General features: G+C 37.4%; 1 protein-coding gene across 3 annotated transcripts in view; it reads left to right on the top strand.

Moving 5' to 3' along the window:
* Positions 1–20,598, top strand: part of LOC108669702 (protein sax-3) — a 200,444-nt gene that overhangs the window by 89,344 nt on the left and 90,502 nt on the right. For all 3 annotated transcript variants that reach the window (XM_047883573.1, XM_047883572.1, XM_047883571.1), the window contains exon 3: positions 4,659–4,952. In XM_047883573.1, coding sequence (XP_047739529.1) covers positions 4,659–4,952 — 294 coding nt within the window. The remainder of the gene's footprint in view (positions 1–4,658; positions 4,953–20,598) is intronic.

Genomic DNA, 20,598 nt, shown 5'->3' with positions numbered 1-20,598 from the left:
TATGTGGCAACTGAAAAATCATGCAAGAATTTGGTCTTTAAAAACGCTTGAGTTGCTAATTTTTGTTGATAATGAGCGTCACCATTCATTTTTAGCGCTATGTCCTAATTTTTTTTCTGGTAACGACGACCGTTCGAAGCATAGGGAATATGAGCTAAAATGTGAGGCTTTGTAAAACATTATAACCTTGCCCGGAATAGATATTACCTAAAATTTGAAAAATCCTGGTAATCCGATATTCAGAATTCCGTCTTCTTCTATCTCGTTATTGTCCCACAATTTTCCTAACTATGTCCGAGCTCTATCCGGGCCTTGTCAGAATTCTGTCCTTATTAAGTCAGAGATTTGTCCGAGATGTATCAGGGATCTGTCCAAATAAAGTTGAGTTAACGTCGGAAACAAAAGGACTATGCTCTCTGGCTAGTTCCAAACAAACTAAAAAATCATAAAGTTATCGATAAATAAGTCTCCTTTTGTTAGAATTTTTTCTAACAAATTTTTATCGGAAAATAAATTTTCGCACGTTCTGAAATTCCAAATAACTGAAAGGTAATTATTGCTTGTTAGAAATTGTTTTATGCTTTTCTTTGGACCAGTTCTTGCTTGCATAACGAACGCTTCATGTGCTGGCTTATACATGTGTGACAGCGCTCTTTTAAAATAAATATTTTTCCTGTTAAGATATTTCCGTTGTCTGTAAGAGTTGAAACCTTAACATGGTGTGGCTGGTTAATCGGGTTTATACTTTACTTTTTATACTTACTTTACTAACATTATATACTTAGTTTGTCTGCGAACTACATCAACAATAGGAAAGTATAGTCGTAAATATTTAATTCGGAACTCGGTTTAGATTTCGTGCATAGAAATAATATGACTGCATGATATCCGCCAGCCGACTTTTTACGGTTGTGTTTTTGCCTTTTCGATTTTTTCCGGTGACTATTTTGTTATAATGAATTTCGTAAGTGTTTAGAAACTTCCTATCGATCAACAAGATTTACAAAATGTCATTTATTTTTCGTTTCCCGACGATGTTCAGGGTTCATTTAACTTTTTCAATCATAAACTTTTAAACATTGGGATGCAGGTGCGCTCTTACCTTAACGATTAATATTTCAAATGGATAAGTAGTGTAACCGTCATTAAGTAAGGAGGTGAGATTTCCGTCTAAAACCTGCTGTTAAACCAAAATCTTCGAATCCGAAACTTCAGAGGTGGAACAAATTATCTTGAAACCCTTCTCTGACACAGTCACGTCTCAGTGTCCAGCGCTCAGCGTCCCGCACTGAGAGCGAGGTGTGTTGGCAAGCGGCATATTAGAATGATAAATTCTGCCGCGGCGATCTGCAACCCAAAAGAAGTTACGCGACGTCATTAGGACATATGCTGATAGAGGTTGAATGGGCTTTAAGAGTGTATATTTTTTGTCTTGCGGGATCCCAGAATAGTTCCAAAATATTCTCTATGATTATTCAGCAAAGAAGTATTCACGTGGAAGTATAACACTTTCGAGGATTCTATTCGGATTGATTTTTTGTACGTAAAGTTAAATCCTAAAAAATTTTAAATCGTCATCATAGAATTCATTTATCTTTAATTTTACCAAAGTTTACGATTTTAATGTTTAAAAAATTGAGAATGTATTATGATGGAGGTTCAATTTTGTAATAAACATCTATATTCTATCTTCTTTATCGTGAAAATTCTAATGTATAGAAAATTAGGATATTATTATTCACAATTCCTTCAGTTTCTTGTTCAGTGCTGGCGGCATAAATAAGTCGTAAATGTAAACGTCCACTCCGAATGAATGTAATCCATTCTTATTATTTCGTTTCCATCATGTTCATTCGCTGAATTTAGCACCCGTCGGGCATGAATTTCCTCATAAATAAAGTTTACATTTTTTACTCTCCCTCAGCGTTGTCTCGCTAGCAGCACATGCCACTTCATATTCATGCAAATAAAAATCAGAATTTTCTATGAGCTACAAGGGGTTGTTGAGAGCGAGACGAGTCCTCTTGAGCGCATCCACAAAAGTCACCATAGACACCATCAACGACTCCGCCATCACCCCTCTAGTCATTAAAATCGAAGACGTCTTCATTCTCTGGTGACACTCGCGCAAAAATTCCCTGGAAGAAAGCTCTACCTTTCCAGAACTGGAAGTGCTCGGCGGGCTCCATTGACTTGCTTGAATGTGAGGTTTTAAGCGTGGAAATGTTTATTTGTGTTGTTTGGAAGCAACTTGGTGTTTTGTTCCTGTTTATTGTCAAATGTTTCTTTGTTGTGCTGTTGGTACTTGAGATCTATTTGCGTTTGCGCTGTTACTGGAATTGTTACTTCTGTGCTGTTAAAGTTTTTCCCGTTTGTGTTACCTAACATTGGAATTTTTCCTAGAATTTTTATTACGTAATGGTGCTTTAAATCAATTATGTTTTAATTCTTTCATTCCATTATTTAATTACTACTACTTGTTGAATAAATGGAACGTTTACTGCTGTCTTTGTGTAGTCAGCAGTTTTGTATGATCAATACCTTCTGTGGTATTGATATGATTTGAACTGTTCTATGTCGGAACGACAAGTGTCTCTCATAATTTTCTTTCCAATGTAGCCCGGAGTTGACATGTCAAATCATCTGAAGGTATATAAAAAACTAAAGACCCCACAGTGGCCAATTTCATGTGGGTTAGAAAGATCATCTCCAGCTGTCTGGCAATTATATACAGATGTCTGTATACAAACTTACCAACAAGTTTCACGAGTCAGCGGCTAGAGGAGCTTCAATAATAATAATTGACCGAGCGCTGCCATGTGGCTGTGTATTGAAAATAATGAAGTAATGAAGCTGTTATTAAGTATGATAAGAGTAGATATGAGCACTTGGCTGAATTTAATCCCTATAGCCGTGCTTACTTGTATGGGTTACGCTAAAATTTTTTTATGAAGTAGATTAGGCTGGCTTTGTTTCAACATTTATTTAAAGAGGTTTACAAAGCTCAAAATGTATTGCATACGTAGAATTTGAAGCAAAAGTCAGTTCCTAACTTGCAAAGATATTGATTTTGCAACGATTTGAGTTGTGTCTAACTTTTTTTGGACCGGCTTAGAGCAAGAAGAAGAAAAACTGGGAACGAAGTGTATCTGCGACCGTTTCGGGCTTCGCTCCATTTTTGCCGCAGGGTATTTGGATCTAACGGGAAACACGACACCGAGGCTATCCTGTGCCAGGTTTCCGGATTTTCTCCTATAATAGCGAGCGATGCTCCGGTGGAAGGACGATGTTCCGCAATCGCAATACTCGATCACATTACATTGCCCGTGTAATGCGAGGAAAGACGTATGGATGATTGCCGGGCCTTAGAAATTACCAAATATTGCCTAATATATCCATCTTCTATCGTCGTTCTGCCAGAAAGTACTGATCAGATCTGACAATCTGCCTAAAATGTCTGAGATGAGGGCTCACTACCACTTCATGAACAGAGAGAATTTTCTCGATTTTCTTTTGTTGCAGCTTAGGCTCTTATTGTTCATTCTTATTGGGAAATTTTGAAACTAGATAAAACTCTTTCTAGAAATTGGTCGTAGATAATGTAAAGTTTTGCTTTCTTTACATTAAACTATGGACTTGTATGATACATTAATATAACGAAAAAAAAACTTTTTTAGCGTGTTGGCCGCTGCAGACCTCGCAACGACTATACACAACGCCTCAGCATTCGTTTAAACTTTTTGGCTTCTTGGGCTACGTGTAAGTGGAGAGTCGGACATTCAAAACTGCGCTCGTTTCTTGGAACGTAATCGTCTTAAAAGAATGAATTGTAATTATTGGATGAATCTGCTCGATTTGCTCAAAAATAAATGCATGCTAGTTACTACGGTCACGTGGTAATAATGAATAAATAGTCAATTTACCAAAATGAAATTCAAGAAACAATAAGTTAAGAATAACCTACGAGCAAAAGCAGCCTATAGTTATCACTATACAGTCCAGCTACGAAGGCTTGCGTACGCTGTCGAATATGCTGGCGGATGTAGCCTAATAAATAGAATAAGCCAAATTTGGTAAAACTTTATTATAAGTACACTTTATTATAAAAGTAATTATTTATAATTTTAAGTAAATTTTTATTTGAAGTAAAACTTTATTATAAAATTGAACCTAACCTATAAAGCGGTAACAACTTTTTTCCGTCAGGAAAATATAAAAAAGCTTAGTTCATATGGGATCAAGCCCTAAAAAAGCATACATCCACGATCCACACTTCATCTATGCAAAAGGAGCTTTTTACCAAATCAATTTATATTGAATTTGTATAAAAGGAATTTTTTTATTGAGCAATTGATATATGCCTCTTTGAAATACTTTTTTTTTTTGCGGTGATGTATTGAACTTATTTCCAAGAACGTATGAGTATCTAATGGTACAGAGATACTAATTGCCCATTATTGCTATTTATTTACCAGGATGAGGATTCGACGAATCATTCATCTGAGTTAATTTAATTACTATGATTATAACGTCTCAAAATATTCATTAATTAATATTTTGTTTGATTTTATTTGCAATTTAAAACTCATCCTTAGAATTTGTTGTCAACAGGGTAATCGGTTGAGGTGACTATAACCTAAATACAATCTATCATGCAGGAGACTCGCGCGTGCCGCGCATCATCGATCACCCCACCAACTGGACTGTACCTCGCAATGACCCAGTGACGCTGAACTGCGGTGCAGAGGGGCGTCCGCCCCCTACCATTACGTGGTACAAAGATGGGGCACCGCTGCCCAAGTCCCCACACCGCGTGCTGCTACCCACGGGCTCGCTATTCTTCCTACGCGTGTGGCAGAGCAAGAAGGAGAGCGACGCAGGGATGTATTGGTGCGAAGCCTCTAACAGATACGGCACTGCGAGGTCTGCCAACGCATCCCTCCAGATTGCCTGTGAGTACGGAAAGCATTGCACATATCAGGGTGACGGAGGGGAGAAGGGTTGTTCCTCCAACCCTTATAGTGTAGTTTAGTGTTACATTTTTAGTTGAATTAAGTTGAATTTTACAAAGTTATATTTTTAGTTAAAATGAAATGTGTAATGTGTGCATTTTTTAATCAAAGTAAATGTGGTCAATGATCGTCTTACATGAATGTAAAGTTTAGTGGGCCTCGACCAATAAGCCTTATCCATACTCACTGTGTGGATTGACAGACGTAGTTAAGATTTGTTCAATGCTCGATTGCTGAATACTTTGTTATCAAACTTCAGTTATTTTGGAAAAAAATTTGCGTATTGAAATATATAAGATCCGTGGTTCCTGGATTTCTGCACTAGTTTTCTTGTGATATCAGACCAAACTTGTACAGAAGAAAAATAAAAATAGGTGAGCGATTTTTGATGACTCACAGTAGTCTGTAATGCTACATGTAATTAGCATGTAATTAAATATCTGAAGGTGCGATCATCCTCACTCCTAGGTCTTCGTTGTATTTTTGCAAATTTTTAACATATTTTACTAAATGTGGGAAAGGAAGATAAAATCGATGCGCCTGAATTAGCAGATGGAGTGAAATGTAAGAGTAACATTCTATAGTTTTGTGCGATGCAAGTTTTTAAAACTCTATATGTATAAAATCAATGCTTATTGGATATAATTTATGTTGCAATTCTATGAAAGTTATGGAGAAATGGTGAGTCACGTAAAAGATTACTTGCTCAATTCATCGATACGATCTGCTTAATACCCGGAGTAACGTAGAGAACACTTGTAACGTTTACTGCCAACTGATACAATGCGGCTCCTCTTATTAATGTATTTGGATTTTTACGTCAAAAGCTAAAATTCTTTTTGACCGATTTAATTGCTACCCACTGGTTAAGGACAATATTGCGTAACATCAACAAAAATTTATTATTTGCCTCTATTTGTTCTTGAAAAGAATGCGCTGGCCAAGATGATTTCGATCGATTTTTCCGTTTACGACATGACTTATCGCTAAGTATGTACTTTTGAAATTAAATGATACTATAATGTTTGCCTGCCTTTTTCATACTGGAAATTTTTACTTGGGTTTGACGAATTTTTTCATGTAGAGCGGGGTCCATTACTCATGGCAAAATATTTACCTGGGCCGCATAATGGTTACTTGAATATTAGAAGCATTATCCGTGGACTTCTTTTTGAGTTCATTGCTTCTCGAGGTGAGTTCGTCTGACGCTTAATTGATCTTGGGTTGCATAGACTGTTGTTTGCGTGAAGCATTCCTGTTGTGGATTATCTTTATTATGTTATGGATTATCTTTATTAATCTTTAAGCTGAGAAATGCCGACAAAAATATATCTGCATATAATGTTACTGGTCGATCGTAGAGCGGTCTGGAATTTTATGGATTCCATGTGGGAGAGGAGCAATTTATATTTCGAGTTTCCAAACATAACTTGTAGTCTGGAGTTTTGGCCGTCGCAAAGTTTGATGCCAGGAAGGGTTTTCCCAGCACGTAGCCGTCACTTTAGAGGAGAGGGCGGCCCGCATGCTAAAGAACCTTTGCCTCCAATCTTGGCTGCAGATTTCACGAGCGATTACTCTGGTCGTGTCGGTGACTCTTCAGCCGTCGCTCAGCTGCTCATTTGTCAGGGGAGGTGCACACGCTGCACTCCTGAGCTGATGAATTTGCCGTGCGATGCTTTGTTTTGAATCCCGAATATCGGTTTTAAATATCGTCATCGTGTCTGTGCCGCTCCTGAGATAACTAATGAAGTGTCTACGCGGCGTTCACGCGCTCAAAGTTTAGCCCGACTTAAAGTCAAAGTTTATTTACCGACTTATGTTCTTTCTTAGTGTCGAAATGATGGGAGATAATGCTTGTGTAAATTAATAAATTTTTATCGTGATGCTCCAATGACACATTTGTAAAGCAAAACAAAAGCGAAGCATTTATATGTAGTATAAATGAAACTGTTCAGAATCATGGATTATAATTTATGTCGAGTTTTGTTTTCTCCCACTGCTACAATTATGCACAGAGACGTAACAAAAATATGAGCTTGGAGAGGGCAATGGAAATTATTTGATATTCTTCAAAAAACTTTTGTTACTATTCAAGCAAAAATGCTGATCCTTTAAAGAAGATGTGCCGTGTTTCCCCAAAAAACAGTGATGCAAAGCATTTAAAAAGGCTCTTTGCATTTCCACGACGCAGCTTAGTGTCTCTCGAAATTTGTACCGTATAGCCTTGTAGAAAGGAAATGCAAAACTTTTTCAAGCTTAGTTTGCTTATGTAGCTGTAGTTTGCGTATTATCCTGTAGTCCGTGTCTCACATCAAGTCCTTCACCATTTTAATAATGTATTTTTGAATATAATAGTTTTCAAAAGTCAGAAAGGGTTGCGCAGAATTTGTAATTTTATTGCAAGTTCTTCCAACCTATGTTAATTTGGCCTGATATTTCGAGTTCATTGTTATTTGTCCGTTGCGTGCTCTCTTGGACACACCGCTGTGAGAATTGTTTGCTCGTTACTTTAGTGGCCTGCTATCTAACGGTAAATTATACTCTATATTTTCATTGGAATTCAGGCAAGAAAAATCTAACTTCACTTGTTCTAACATCGCAAATCTTATAGCATCTTCCCGCCAAACTCTGTCTCGATATCGCAGTAACAATTGAATTCGTTGAGATGAGAGAATATGTTTAATGCAACTCTTGTCAGTTCGTAGAATTATGAAGAAAGATTTTGATTTTCTACTTGAACCTTTTGAACACAAAAAAAGCGTGAGTTTTGAATTTTAACTATCCTCATGTCTCTTTCTGTATAACTAATATTATTGATCCAGTGTTAAAATCACTGATTAATATTTCTTCTACATGGGGAAAACCCGAACGAATTTTTAATCTTGGGTTATATTCCAAATAAAATGTTTTTATGCTTGCGGTTTTTCAAAGCATTCTTTTGATTTCAATGCATTTCACAAATAACATCAATTTCTATTTTGTCCTTGAAACATATGCATCATCCGTGCTTTGTCATTGAAACATATGTATCAATATATTTAGTCCTACAATAACACATTCTAAATGTGTAAGTGAATATAGGACATCATGTGCACATAAAATACGTAACACATGCTAATGAAAATCCGAAAAATTCAGCACATGAGCACCTAAACTTGCTATCCAGCTGCATGCCGTGCAAAATGACGCAGAAGATGAAGAGCTCTTAAATTCAAGGTTCGAGTTAGACGGAGAGAACACGAGAAAACAAGTTTGGTCATTATCACAAAAATACACGGTGAACTCTTAATTTCAATTTTATTATCGTTTTTTGGAACACCTGCAAATTTAGTGACTTCATAGAACGATTTCTAACTAGAATTTTATTTGTTAAATTTTGGTTATGGATTTCGGATTACGATTTAAAATTTATGCCGAAGCTGGCAAGATGCCAACAACCATTTAAACTTTCGCCTTTGGAATAGTGACGATCTTCCGAAAAAAATATCCCTCAAGGCTATGCTTCCCCTTCTGGAAATACTAGATTCAGATTGCCGATAGATTCATTCAATAAAAACTTCTCACTTCCGTAATGCTGTTCATTTCTTAAAGTCCACTTGTAGTTCACGAGGTCGATTTCTTACGATCATTGAAAGGTGGAATTTCTTGGGAATCTCCTCGGTTATTGGACGATATCAATTTCAATCCGTTGTGCTGGCTATTTGCATCTGCTAACTTGATCAAAACGAGCTGACTTGACTCCTCTGATACTCTCGCTCTCGCTTATGGTCCTATTCCGATCTTTGAATGTCTTGGATGCTCGCAGTAATGCCGTCCCGAGCTACGTCAGCATTTCGAACGACGTTGATATTTTCCTCATTGAGGCTAGCTTGCGGTGCTGTTATTTTCGCAATTCAGACTGACTCACTGACCGCAAAATGGCTTCATTAAGCTAGACGGGCAAATATTTTAGTTAGTTATCCCTAACCACGCCAGTTTAAGGAAGCCGATGTCGTGTTTGCGATTCATTCATTTCTAAATTAGGTCTGTAGCTATTTGTTGTTGATAAACCTGAACTTTTCGAACGCAGATTTGCTACTTCTGCTATGTAGTCCGTATTATTTAAAACTGAGTTGCAGTTGGATTAATTGACCATTACTTTCGCTTACTATGTTATTTTACATTACGTTTTTCTCTAATATAACTTGAAAAAAACGGTAGTATAGTTGGAATCTCTATTTGTTTATTATAGATGGGATTTATTTATTTTATAACCATAATTATATTTCATTTCTTCTTACAGATAAATTGAACTTGTTTAATGGGCAAAAGTGTGTATATTATTGCTAAAATATTAAATGTTGTTATGGTATATTGAAATGTTATATGATAATTTATTAGTGCCTAACGTTATTCGAAGAAGATAGATAGATCAAGATAATTAAATCATTAAAAGACGACTGAAATATATTTTTTATCATACTCTGTTGGAATTGTGGAGAAGCATGGCATTTCATTGATTGACATAGACCACTTATAGTACTGAAACTTGAATCTTTTCGTAGCGCTTCTTGCAAACTTGAGTTCGTAGTTACGACTGAGTCACTGGGTAATATTATTAAAAAACTTCGGCATCGGCATCAAAGTTTGAACTATTTTAAATAGTGTTCAGTTGATCTAATTTTAAATACGCCAGTTAATGAATGTAATTTCCACACAACCTCAAGAATTGTCAGCTAAATTGCTTTTTGACTGCTTTCTCACAAAACTGAGCTGAATAAGTGATTCTTCATCAAACATTCACAGAAAAATCTCATTAAAATATTCCCAATTTTGGCCATGAAAGTATAGTTCCGAAATAAGGAATTTGACCAGCTCTATTTCTTGTGTATGGATGAAATTATACTTCATTCTGTTTCTTGACAAGAGGCGAAGTAAAAATCATTTATTTATGCAACGAAGCTCATCTTGAAGTTGACGGCTATAAAAATTGATTGCCAGCCCCAGCTGGACGAGCTGGTGAAATTTAATTAATCTACACGTGGTCGTGTCGAAGTTTTTTCTTTAGAGTTTACTGTTTCTTTGCATTGCTGAAGTTATTCTATTAACCCTTTACTAAATATTTATTGTACGCAGTCGCTTAAATCTACCAAAAGAAATTCAGATCAGTCTTTTTTAATGAGGTGGTTGAGTTTGAGTAAAGAATGTCGATGCCAAGTTATATCAGCAATCGATGGATATGGGGCTTGAGTATTGTGTTTATTCAAATCAACGTTTTATGTCGGACTTCTGGGAAAACTGGCCTTGTTCGATTATTTGTCCTATTGCCTGCATTCATATCGGCGACTGAACATGAGAAATAATAATTCTCAGTTTTTCTGGTCATTTATCGAGCTATTGAAATGTCTGAATTTCGGTACAATTCAAATTAAAAATATAAATTTGAAATTTTTGGGAAAATAGAAGAGTGAGATATCAGTACCCAGTTTAAAAGTGATGAAAATTGTTTAAGTGTACATCTAAAGCGGATTCTTTTGAATATTGCCGAAACTTGCGAAGACATCTTTCTGCTTCCCCATTGTCTTCTTTAAATTGCATGGGCTTTAACTGCTCGAATGAGCGTCTCGCTCTCACCTTAATTATGCAGGACCTTTTCTACAACTTTAATGTAATAGAAAAGTATTTTTTATATATTTTCAATTAAAACTCTTCGATTTCAATTCCCACATATGAGAATTGACCATGTCTGCATTTTGCAATTACTACGCAGAAGCCCATGTGTAAATTTGAATGTGTTTTCGTCACGTCGGGCCTGAGACGGAAGGACACATGTAATGCGGTAGTTCAATGCCATTTATAGCACTATCATTAGCAGTATACACCCTCATGTATATTTCGGAGCTTGTGTCAAGTTCATGGCTATACTTCGCCCTCTCATAAGTTCAATTAATTTAATATTAAATAAAACGTGTAAATTAACAGTAAAAGTTGAGACCCTTCTTGCTTTCATGTTCTTCTTAGTAACTAAATATAAAAAAATTCCATTTATACACATTCCTCATTTTGTGTCCATATGTTGTTTTCTTGCTGTGTTTTTTTAATGTTAGCTCGTTGGTTATTGGTTGTAAGCCGTGTTTCGTTACTCCTGCACTGAAGTTGTTGGAAAACTTCTCCGTCGACCTCAGGCCACGCTTCTTCATTGATGGTGTTGGGGACCACCAGGTTCGCATGAACTGTTTTCATGGATAAAAGTTTTTTCTGGTCAACAGATATAATAGATATATATACTTGAAATCCAACACCACAACACAGATATAAAATTCGGCAAGGTTACAAGTACACGGAGACAATCTGGAACAAGACATATACAGGCCGAATAGAGGGATCTTCACCCTCCGCTCTCTAAAATCCGAATGAACCGGTTCGTACGACACCAGTCAGCAAAGCTACGATTCTTTCTAAAACAATCTTGCAACTTTTACATCCTAATTAAACAAGGACAAGGATCTAAGTTTTCAAGGACAGGAAACTTAGATTTTCTCCACTTTCTCGGTGTTGTTCTGTGGAAATTATTTCGGTGTTGTTACTCACATTGCGTAAACTTCCATAGCAGTTGGATTCATGTTTCTCTGGAGTGCAAGAAGTTATTATACAAATTGGGCAGCTGTGTTTGAGCTCGGAGTAACCGTCAATTATCCATCTAATATAATATATAATAATTATCCATAATACAGTTTCAATTGTGGTTGTCATAACCAAGCACTGTGGTCCCTTGTCTGTGGTTACTGGCAACGTCTAAGACCTGATCGCTCTGGTCTGGAAATCTTCCTGACTGATGTGGTGAATTGTTGGTTCCTAATATAAATCAGTAATGTAAATAGATATAGTTAAATTTATTTGTAACTTTTAATTGAGATATGTAAATAAGATTAATAATCAATAATTGTTATTTGATATTATTATTCTGATCACTCCTGATATTTTAGAGCGAGAACGGGCGACTCAATAAGATATTTGCTTGCGGTTATAACTGCACTCATCTATCCTCTCATTGCAACGGCTATTTATTAAGCCAAGTTGTTTCCTAAATCAAAGTTATATATTTATTTATTATTGACTTTGAATAATTTAATATATTGACTCAGGTAGCCTCATTGCAGGAGTGAAATGCTCATCACAGTTGACGCTTTATTTTTTCACCAACTCCTCCTTGGCCATTGCTGAGGCCTTCCTGGACTCGCTAAATCTTCCCTTTCCTAAAGTTAATCAGGTTAAAAGCAAGGACTAAAAGAGCGATTCTAGAAACTCAAAGTTCTCGGTAAAAAGCTTGGTTGGCACTGTCTTTTAATTGCGATGCTGCAGAGGCGCGACTGTTTTACTGCCCTTCCTCTTCTTGTCAGGGAAAAGCGAGCTGACGGCACTCCTAATTACTTCCAGCAAAAACTACAGCTATTTTCTCCCTTGAAAGGCTTCCTCGCAATCTCTGCTTAATCATGCGTATTTTTCTGCATCGCCACCAATTATGTTCTCCGCATAAAAAATGCCGTAGTTGCCATTGATTAGATTTCCACGTAATTACCTTAGTTTTATTCGCTGTCTTTGTCTGTGGAGTGAACAGAACGATTGATGTGCAGCTATTGAACATTTCTTCGTGAGTTACACAATCTGATATCGTGTCAAAAGAACTTTGTGGTGCACCATCATCGAGAATAATTGTACTCCAATGCAGTGGTTGATAAGGACAAGTTTTAGGCAGGGAGCTGCCGAGGATAGGATGCTCGTTTTTTCTATAACGCGTTTCTTCAGTTGTTTACTGATTTGTTTTTCGCCGTATTAGTTTGAGCTCTTTTGCCGTGAACATTTTTTGACGCTTTGAAAGGAAAGTCGAAAACATAATGAACCCATAATTTCTCAGCCCGTGCATTTTCTGCGACCTCATTCAAAGGCCCATTTAATTCAATTTTATTGTTGTCATAAAATCTTGCGTGAAATTTAAAAAAAAATTAGGTATAATGAGGTAGCTCATTTTTTAGCAAAAAAATTGATTTGTCATCGTTTTAATTGCTTCACAGTTAGAAAAGAATGAATTACTACCATTTATTACGAAGCTGAAAGTTTGGTGCGTAGCAATATTTCAGTTTACAGGTGAAGTTTTTTAATTGGTACGAAAATGTGATTGTATCTTCGTCTGGATAATTTTTTTGATCCCTTTACTTGTTTTAAAACAGGTTATAAATAAATTATGACGGAGAACCTACGGATTGAGATTTTGAATACTGAAAAAGGTTTTACTACGAGTTTTTTGCTAGTTTTTTGGTTGTCAGCCATCCTTCTTATCAGAGAATCAGGCCCTAAAATCATTATGAATAAATAGGAGTGACTATCGCTGGAAGTAGAACTGGAATATCGCCTCTTTATGCATATGCTCGAAGATATACTTTGCCTTGAATCTTCTCGCATCGACGAGGGCTTTGCATTACAAGCATTCCATGCAAATGAAAAATTCGTAAAATATTTTGTTGGAGCCAACTCCCGGAAACATCCATGTGAGAGTAAAATATTTAAGCAAGTTGCAAGATTCCTAGTGGACGAGAGCTGTAACGTCAGGAACCAGTGGCCGTAAAAATCATCAGATTCCATCTTCCTTCGAGATCAAATTTAAAGAATCTTTCGAGGCTCGGAAAAGTTCGAGTGAATCTTCTTGTTCGTGGAAATGGATTTCGAGCAATTCTTGTGCTTAGCAGAATTAAGGAAAGTAAAGTAAACCGTTTCTTCAGTTTGAAGACTACCCGAGTAGCATCCGTAACGTGACAATAACATACTCTCTCGACTAATGACGAGCAAAGAAAATTATTGTTCTTATATTAGTTAATTTGTTTATTCCACGAAGAAATTATTTTGACGTCTGACAGAACTTTAAGAGGGTAGATAGAATAGAGGAAAGATTGAAAGCGTTTAACAAAAAGAAGTTAGAAAAAGTATAAAACCGACTATACACAACTGTAGAATGCTTTACGAAACGGTGGTACTTCTGACTGAAGTAGCAGGAGAATGTCACTGGAAATTTTTGCCATGTTCTTTGAATTTTTTGAAAATTTTCAAGCCTGGGATAGTATTTAATGGTAGTAAATATTGAACAGTTAAGGCCACTGAAAACATTTATAGGGAAAAAGTGGAACTGTTTCCTCTTTTTCCCTATTCCAGTCCCGGTGCAGTACTGGGAATGCTGTTGTTACAAATTGAAGACTGGAATCTCGTAAAATTATTTTCCGGGGGACCGAGAAACTGCGAAAAATAATCCGGGTCTAGTAAACCATATTAAGGCTATGACCAACACGAGCAAAATGAACGAAAAGTTACGTAGAACAAAAGAGATCCGTATGAGGTCGCCGAAAATCCTGAAAATTCCGTAATACGTGGATGGACGTGGATTGGTCGCCCGAGCGCGGCAGTTAGTATGGCGGCGGCAGCGTTGCCTTAATTTCTGATGACGCAAGTTTGTGCGACGGCTGCAATAACGAGGACCAACGGTCGCCGCGCCGTGCCCCAACTTAGCTCATGAGCTCGCTGGGCCACTTCCATATCTTATTATTTTCTGTCGTCAGTTGGGCAGCTTTTAACCGTCCCTGACATTTGCTGACTGTCTCCTCCGGAAAGCCTCAGACTACTACCTGTAATTTAGGAAATTTTTATGCGGCGTCATTAGCTTTGTTTGGTCCCAGTTTGCGTGTTTCTGTCTGTTTATGGTTATCACTGCCATTTTTGGGTCGTAGTGCACTTTTTTGGCGCTTTCTTGCCTTCACATAATTGTTAGGGTCATTTTATTTCTATTTGTTATTTTATCGTTTTGTCTGACATTTCTGCTAGAGTTCGTCGGTTGTTGTGGATTTTTGTTCTCTGGAATAAGGATTCATCAAGGGTGTTTAAAAAAACGGTGACATACAAATAGCCGCGGCTCTAAGTTTGGTCGACTCTGTATCATGCGCTGCATTGTAGTTTTCCGTCCTTCCTCTGCCAGTAATTGTTCTTAGTAAAAATTATTACACATGGCTCAGGCAAAAATTTGTTAACAGATTTCCATGTCACTCGAAGTATGCGTCTAATTGTTTTTTCGAATTAAAAATGCCGGCTTCTTTCGTTTCAAATGCCGCATACCAACGAAATTTTTAGCATAGTATAGTATTTTCGGCGTTGAAGAATATAGGCCTGTCGCCGATTTTTGTACTTTTCGCCTCTAGTTCACCGATCTAATAAATTTGCCTTTTGATCAAATATTTTCAATGGACGGTGGTTTGAAATAGTTTTTTTTATTTTTTTTTTGATAAATTATTGCAATCTTCGTACAATATTGTCCTCGGCCTAAAGTGTTGGCATACATTATCGTTAAATGAGACTAATGACTTGATGTATCGGCGCCGTTTCTAGGCTTGCCGCGCCGCTTATATTCATTAGGCCACCACGGCCGAGCAGGACCGCGCGACCATCGTATACTGGACGGCCGGGCAAGAAGGTGAATGTGCAGTATGCCTCGAGTCAATATGCCACGAACACTTCAATTTAGAAGCTTATGGCATGAATGACTTTTATTTATATTATTTTTTATTATACTTTTATTAATGTTTTTCGTGTGGTTTGACCGGTTCCTTTAGTAAGCTGACGTTTGAAATCAAGCGATAAATTATGGGTGCACTTGTTCGACGATTGCGATTTTTGTCAGGGGGTATGAGATTCAAGCGTTAGCGATTGCTATCTCCGAAGTACAAACTTGCCGGAGTGTCTCGAAAAGAAGATTTTTATCCACTTTGAGTTGTTAATGCTTTACTTTTACTTTCCTTTACCTTTCATAGGCAAATTCAGATTTTAATCTGTACCGTCTTAATTTATTCAATTCTTTAAACTTTTATAATTGAATTTTTCAATTAAAGTCTGAATTCTTACGGTAGTTAGCTTCGTTTTTCTATCCGATTACTCTCAATAAGCTATTATTATTTTCAATTGCATTTGTATGTTTCATTTTCATATGAATGTTTAAAGTCTATCCCTCTCTCCTGTTTGACTGGGTGTATTTATTTGTTTATTACCCATGCTTGTCTCCTGCATTCACGTCGTGCGCCATGAATTTCGCTCTCCTCCCGCCCGCTTGAGCATCGCTACCTCAAACGGCACCGATTGATTGCAGGGCCAACGAGACCGCTTTTGTGTTCAGCTTTTCTTCCTGTAGATTCGGTCTCAGTGATCCTTCAACGTACTGATAAAGTCTCTTGAGAGGCTGTTTATTGAGTGCCTTCTCTCCCAGTATCTCCTCACAAAGCTGTAGTCGGTCGCTGGTCGTGTCTCCTGCAACTCGATTGTACATCGAGTTTACGTTGTACACTGCGGCTCAACATTTATTACGTTGTACGCTGCGTCTTTTCCATTCATGAATTACTGTGACATTTATTTAGGTGATTATTATATAAAATTGAAACCGCGCTAAAACATGAAGCATAGGTTAATTTGCTCCTCTATTTCAAGGTTTTTAATACCAAATATGTGTGATTGAAAGAAAATGTTTATTAATCTCTGAAATATATATTTCAGATTGCTTGTAATGCAATATTTTAATGTCAGCGTAGGTCATGTAGGCGAATGTACAATTGTAATGATCTTTCGTGCCGAGGTTAAATAATGATCTCGAGTTAACACAATTAATTTATTATTAATGAAAAGTGAACACTTAGATTAAGAAATCGAACAAGTTAACGCGAACATGGGTATCGTAATATGGTACAGAACTCTCTTCTTTCATATGCTAGGGCACAGCATAGTAGAGGTTTCTCACATCACAGTAACAAATTATATATGCACAACACTGAGTCTTCTTGATAACCTCTTGTGATCTTCTATCCGGGTTGACTTCTCCCTACATGAACAAAATCGAAGTTACAATTAGTCGGGTAATTCCCTACCAGATATCTCACATAATATCAACACACCAATTAAATACAATATTGATAAATATCGACAGTTACACATACCTCTGCAGTTGTCTGAATTCACTAAACTAGTCCTTGCTTTGGTCCCACAACAAGTCAGCTCTGAATTCTTACACTGCTACGGGATCGTCAACACCTTAACTTATTCTACGTCCCACACATTAGTTACTATGGTTCTTCTTCTCCATCTGTTTCCCAAAGTACACCTGAATATTCAGCTAAGATCCCTACAACAATGATGCACTATGGGGAATTGTGTAACCTCCGTTAACAAAGAATCTATTCTCTCAATTTTAGCCCAGGAGATGAGGCTTCCTTGCAAGTATAAGGATCATTCTTGAATATCTTTGATTTAAGAAGCTTTTCAGTAAGTACAGTTTTTCCACACCTTGGCCGCACTGGGTACCTACACCTCTTGCCTGTAAACTGACGTAAATACATTTTACTGAGTATTTAAGTTGCCTCAGGTATTCGTTAGGCCCGACGCGCTTACTAGCTGTGAATTACGGGTTGGTATTAGATTTCTTAGTGTTATATGCTTAAATGGGACCGATACTTATCATGAGATCTGTGAAGTTTTTAGAAAAGAGAAAACTGGTGAGGTATAGAATGGTGAATAAGTCAGCATTTAAAGAAGGTTGCAAAATGTACATGGTGAATGGCGGAGTGGCGGTCCTTTATTCCTTTGGTCTGCGAAAAAAACCGACTTTTTGGGATTTTCCCTTATGTGATGACGGTATTTATGTTTCTCGCAGTTTTTTTGTATGGTTGTATGACATTGTGACTGAACACTTGAATTACAGTGTATTGTCTCCATGTTGGGTACTGAAAATGTTTAGTTGTGCACATGATTTGACGTTATTTAGGCGGAGCATTGACTGTCAAGTGAGCGAAAGCACAGTGCCGCCCATTTTCTGACTCTTTCTCTGTTCATGCACTTGAAGAAATACCTGCGAAGGTCGGTAGCTTCAAGACGACGATAAAGTCTAATCAGTTGTATTGGTAATTGCCGGTCGCCGTATTTCTATTACGATAAAATAAAGAAACTGGTACAACGTTATGACAAGTGACTCTATTTGGGATAAAATATGCAGAAATGTCGACTTTTCTACGCTCGATCTTCATTCTAAACTAAAATTGTCAAATCGTTGCCCGCATTTTTTTATTCAAAACAGTACATACTCGAAAAAGAGGGGGGAACAATGATATTTTAAATCAAAATTCTATAAGAGAAATCAGTTCTCTTCTCTGTGTTTCCATCATTTGATGGGAGGAACACGTCTTTGAACATCAGCTGCTGATAAAAAATATTGAATCTATTTCAGTGTGTCTTTTTACAAATTATTTCCACCGCCGAACGCGCCAAAACGATGCCTCGCTAAAATAAAATCACATGTTTTTTTTATTAATTTTTGAATAGTCAATAGCGCATCAAAAATTAAAATTATTGGCGGTTAGCAAAGTAACGATGCCAAAACTGAAGCATGTTCTAAACTACTCGCTCAAGTGCCGGATACATACTCAGCAAGTTGCAAAACAGCTCACGCTTTCGTCGCTAAAAAACATAAAAAATTTCGCAAAGTTGTAATTTTCTGCGATGATTTTGCATGGAATTCTTGTAAGAATGTTAAGTATGTCTGCTGCTTGACGTCGCAGCGCTCCAGAGCTCGTCGTAGTCGTTTGAACTAAGGAAGAATACGGCCCCGAGTGCATCAAAGCCTTGCTCTAATTATAATCTTAATGACTTTAATAGAACCCTGACTGCTTGTAATTACCAGAAGACTCTTCGATTGAAAAGCGCTTTGTTTTGATTGAGTGGCCTTCCTCTTCTCATATGTCTGGAACTTTCTTATGTGAAGATTCACAAGAATTTGTTTTTCAATTATAGATGAAATTGTGTTGCGGTTTGTCTTGATTTTCTTGGTATGAATCACTTGCTCGATATTTGTACGCTGTTATGCGGCTCAATATTGGTGTGTAGACCCATTGATGAGCAGTTTCAATGGTAAGTTTATACTGAATCATAAAAGAAGAGAATGAATCAATTTATGTCTGCTCGCTATATATTTACGATATATTGTCTAAGGTTGTTGAATTCTGTCAAAGTTGATCACTTCATAGGTTTTAATAAAATCTTCGGTAATCTCGAAATTTCCTTCTCGAAATCTCCTTTATTAATTTCCTTTTTGGAAATTATACGGCGCACTGATCACACTGTGGTCCTGAGAACTTTACGAACTTTAGTTGGGATTTCAATCTGCATCAAGAACCTGATTAAACAAAACGCAATGATTTTATCAGTTCTGGCTCTTGCTGTACGACTGGCAACAAAAGTGATGTGATTAAGATAAGAAGACGCGAGTGCAAGTGTTGCCGTTATTTGACGGACTTCACTTTACGCTACTTGCATACTGCAATGCTGCATGCACGCCGCTTGCAACTGCCTACACTCTGCCAGCATGTGACCTGTTGTTTCGAGCTCGTGTATTGTTTCTTTTTTTTGGCAGTCAGCTATACTTCCACCTTCATCGGGCAGTTCTTTGTATACTTCATATTTGTGTGTTGGCCGCCATTTAAGCCGACTGAAGGGCTCAAGTCAACCTTTCAGTCTGCATCGGACCAACAAAACTGCTGAGCTGGCTGCCCTTCAGCTATTGCTCAGCCCCTACACTGAGCTGGTGGAGGCCTGGGATAAACGGCCACGCAAAAATCGCCCGCCCATTGTGAAGGTGGCTGCACTGCCTCCTTGACAATTTGCTCGTTTCTCTTCAGGCGGGGCATCTGTTTATTAACTGCGGACCTGGAAGTCGTTGACGTTATCATCGGTAATGTATAATCCACACTGTTAGAAAAATTACCGGCGTTTCAGTGGCCGGTCGGCACATGAAAAGAAACACCGTATCGCCGTTTTTATTCTAATTTGGCAATAGAAATCCGTAAAACATCTGATATAAACGGCGAAACAGTTTATTTTCACGGGGCGACCGGCCACTAGAACGCCAGTGGGACAGTTTTTTCACCTTTTTTTCTTACTTTTCTTACAGTGATGCATGACCCAAATCCACAATTCAAATTTGAGCTGTGTGTTGGCGGTGATAGTTTGACATTACTCGGTGTTACTTCAATCTTTATTGGACCTTAATCATAAACGATAGAGCTCTCATCATTCTCCAGTTCGTTTGCATAAAATAAATTTCTGTTATACTGTTGTAAAATATTAGTCTATTTTTCAGTAAGCCTTTTTGAATCTGTTATCGTTTCTTCCAATGTGCGTATTTTATTAATTTTGTACAAAATATTTAAAATTCGAATGCTTATTGACATTTAATTTCACCGCCACATTCTGCTCATTCCTTCGCGACTCTAGCGGTGCGTCAATTTTCGTACAACTGACAATCCAAATTATCTTCGTTGGCAAGACTTTTCAAATTTTCTGTTTCTTGTGCGCCTCGAGAACGTTTGCTCAGACACTGGCGTGGCCTTGGATATGCCGTGGCATTCATGGCTCGATGCCAGACTTTCTCCTTTTATTTTCACTCGGCGTAGGTTGTGAAAAGCTTTCCAAGAGAATGCATGGACTCCAATGGTAGCGCCAACAGCCTGCAGCTCGTCCATCCTGTACAGTATACACC

Source organism: Hyalella azteca, unplaced genomic scaffold, assembly GCF_000764305.2.
Source record: "Hyalella azteca isolate HAZT.00-mixed unplaced genomic scaffold, Hazt_2.0.2 contig13241, whole genome shotgun sequence".
In the NCBI taxonomy this organism is placed as follows: domain Eukaryota; kingdom Metazoa; phylum Arthropoda; class Malacostraca; order Amphipoda; family Hyalellidae; genus Hyalella; species Hyalella azteca.
This window is presented reverse-complemented; position numbering and strand designations above follow the sequence as displayed.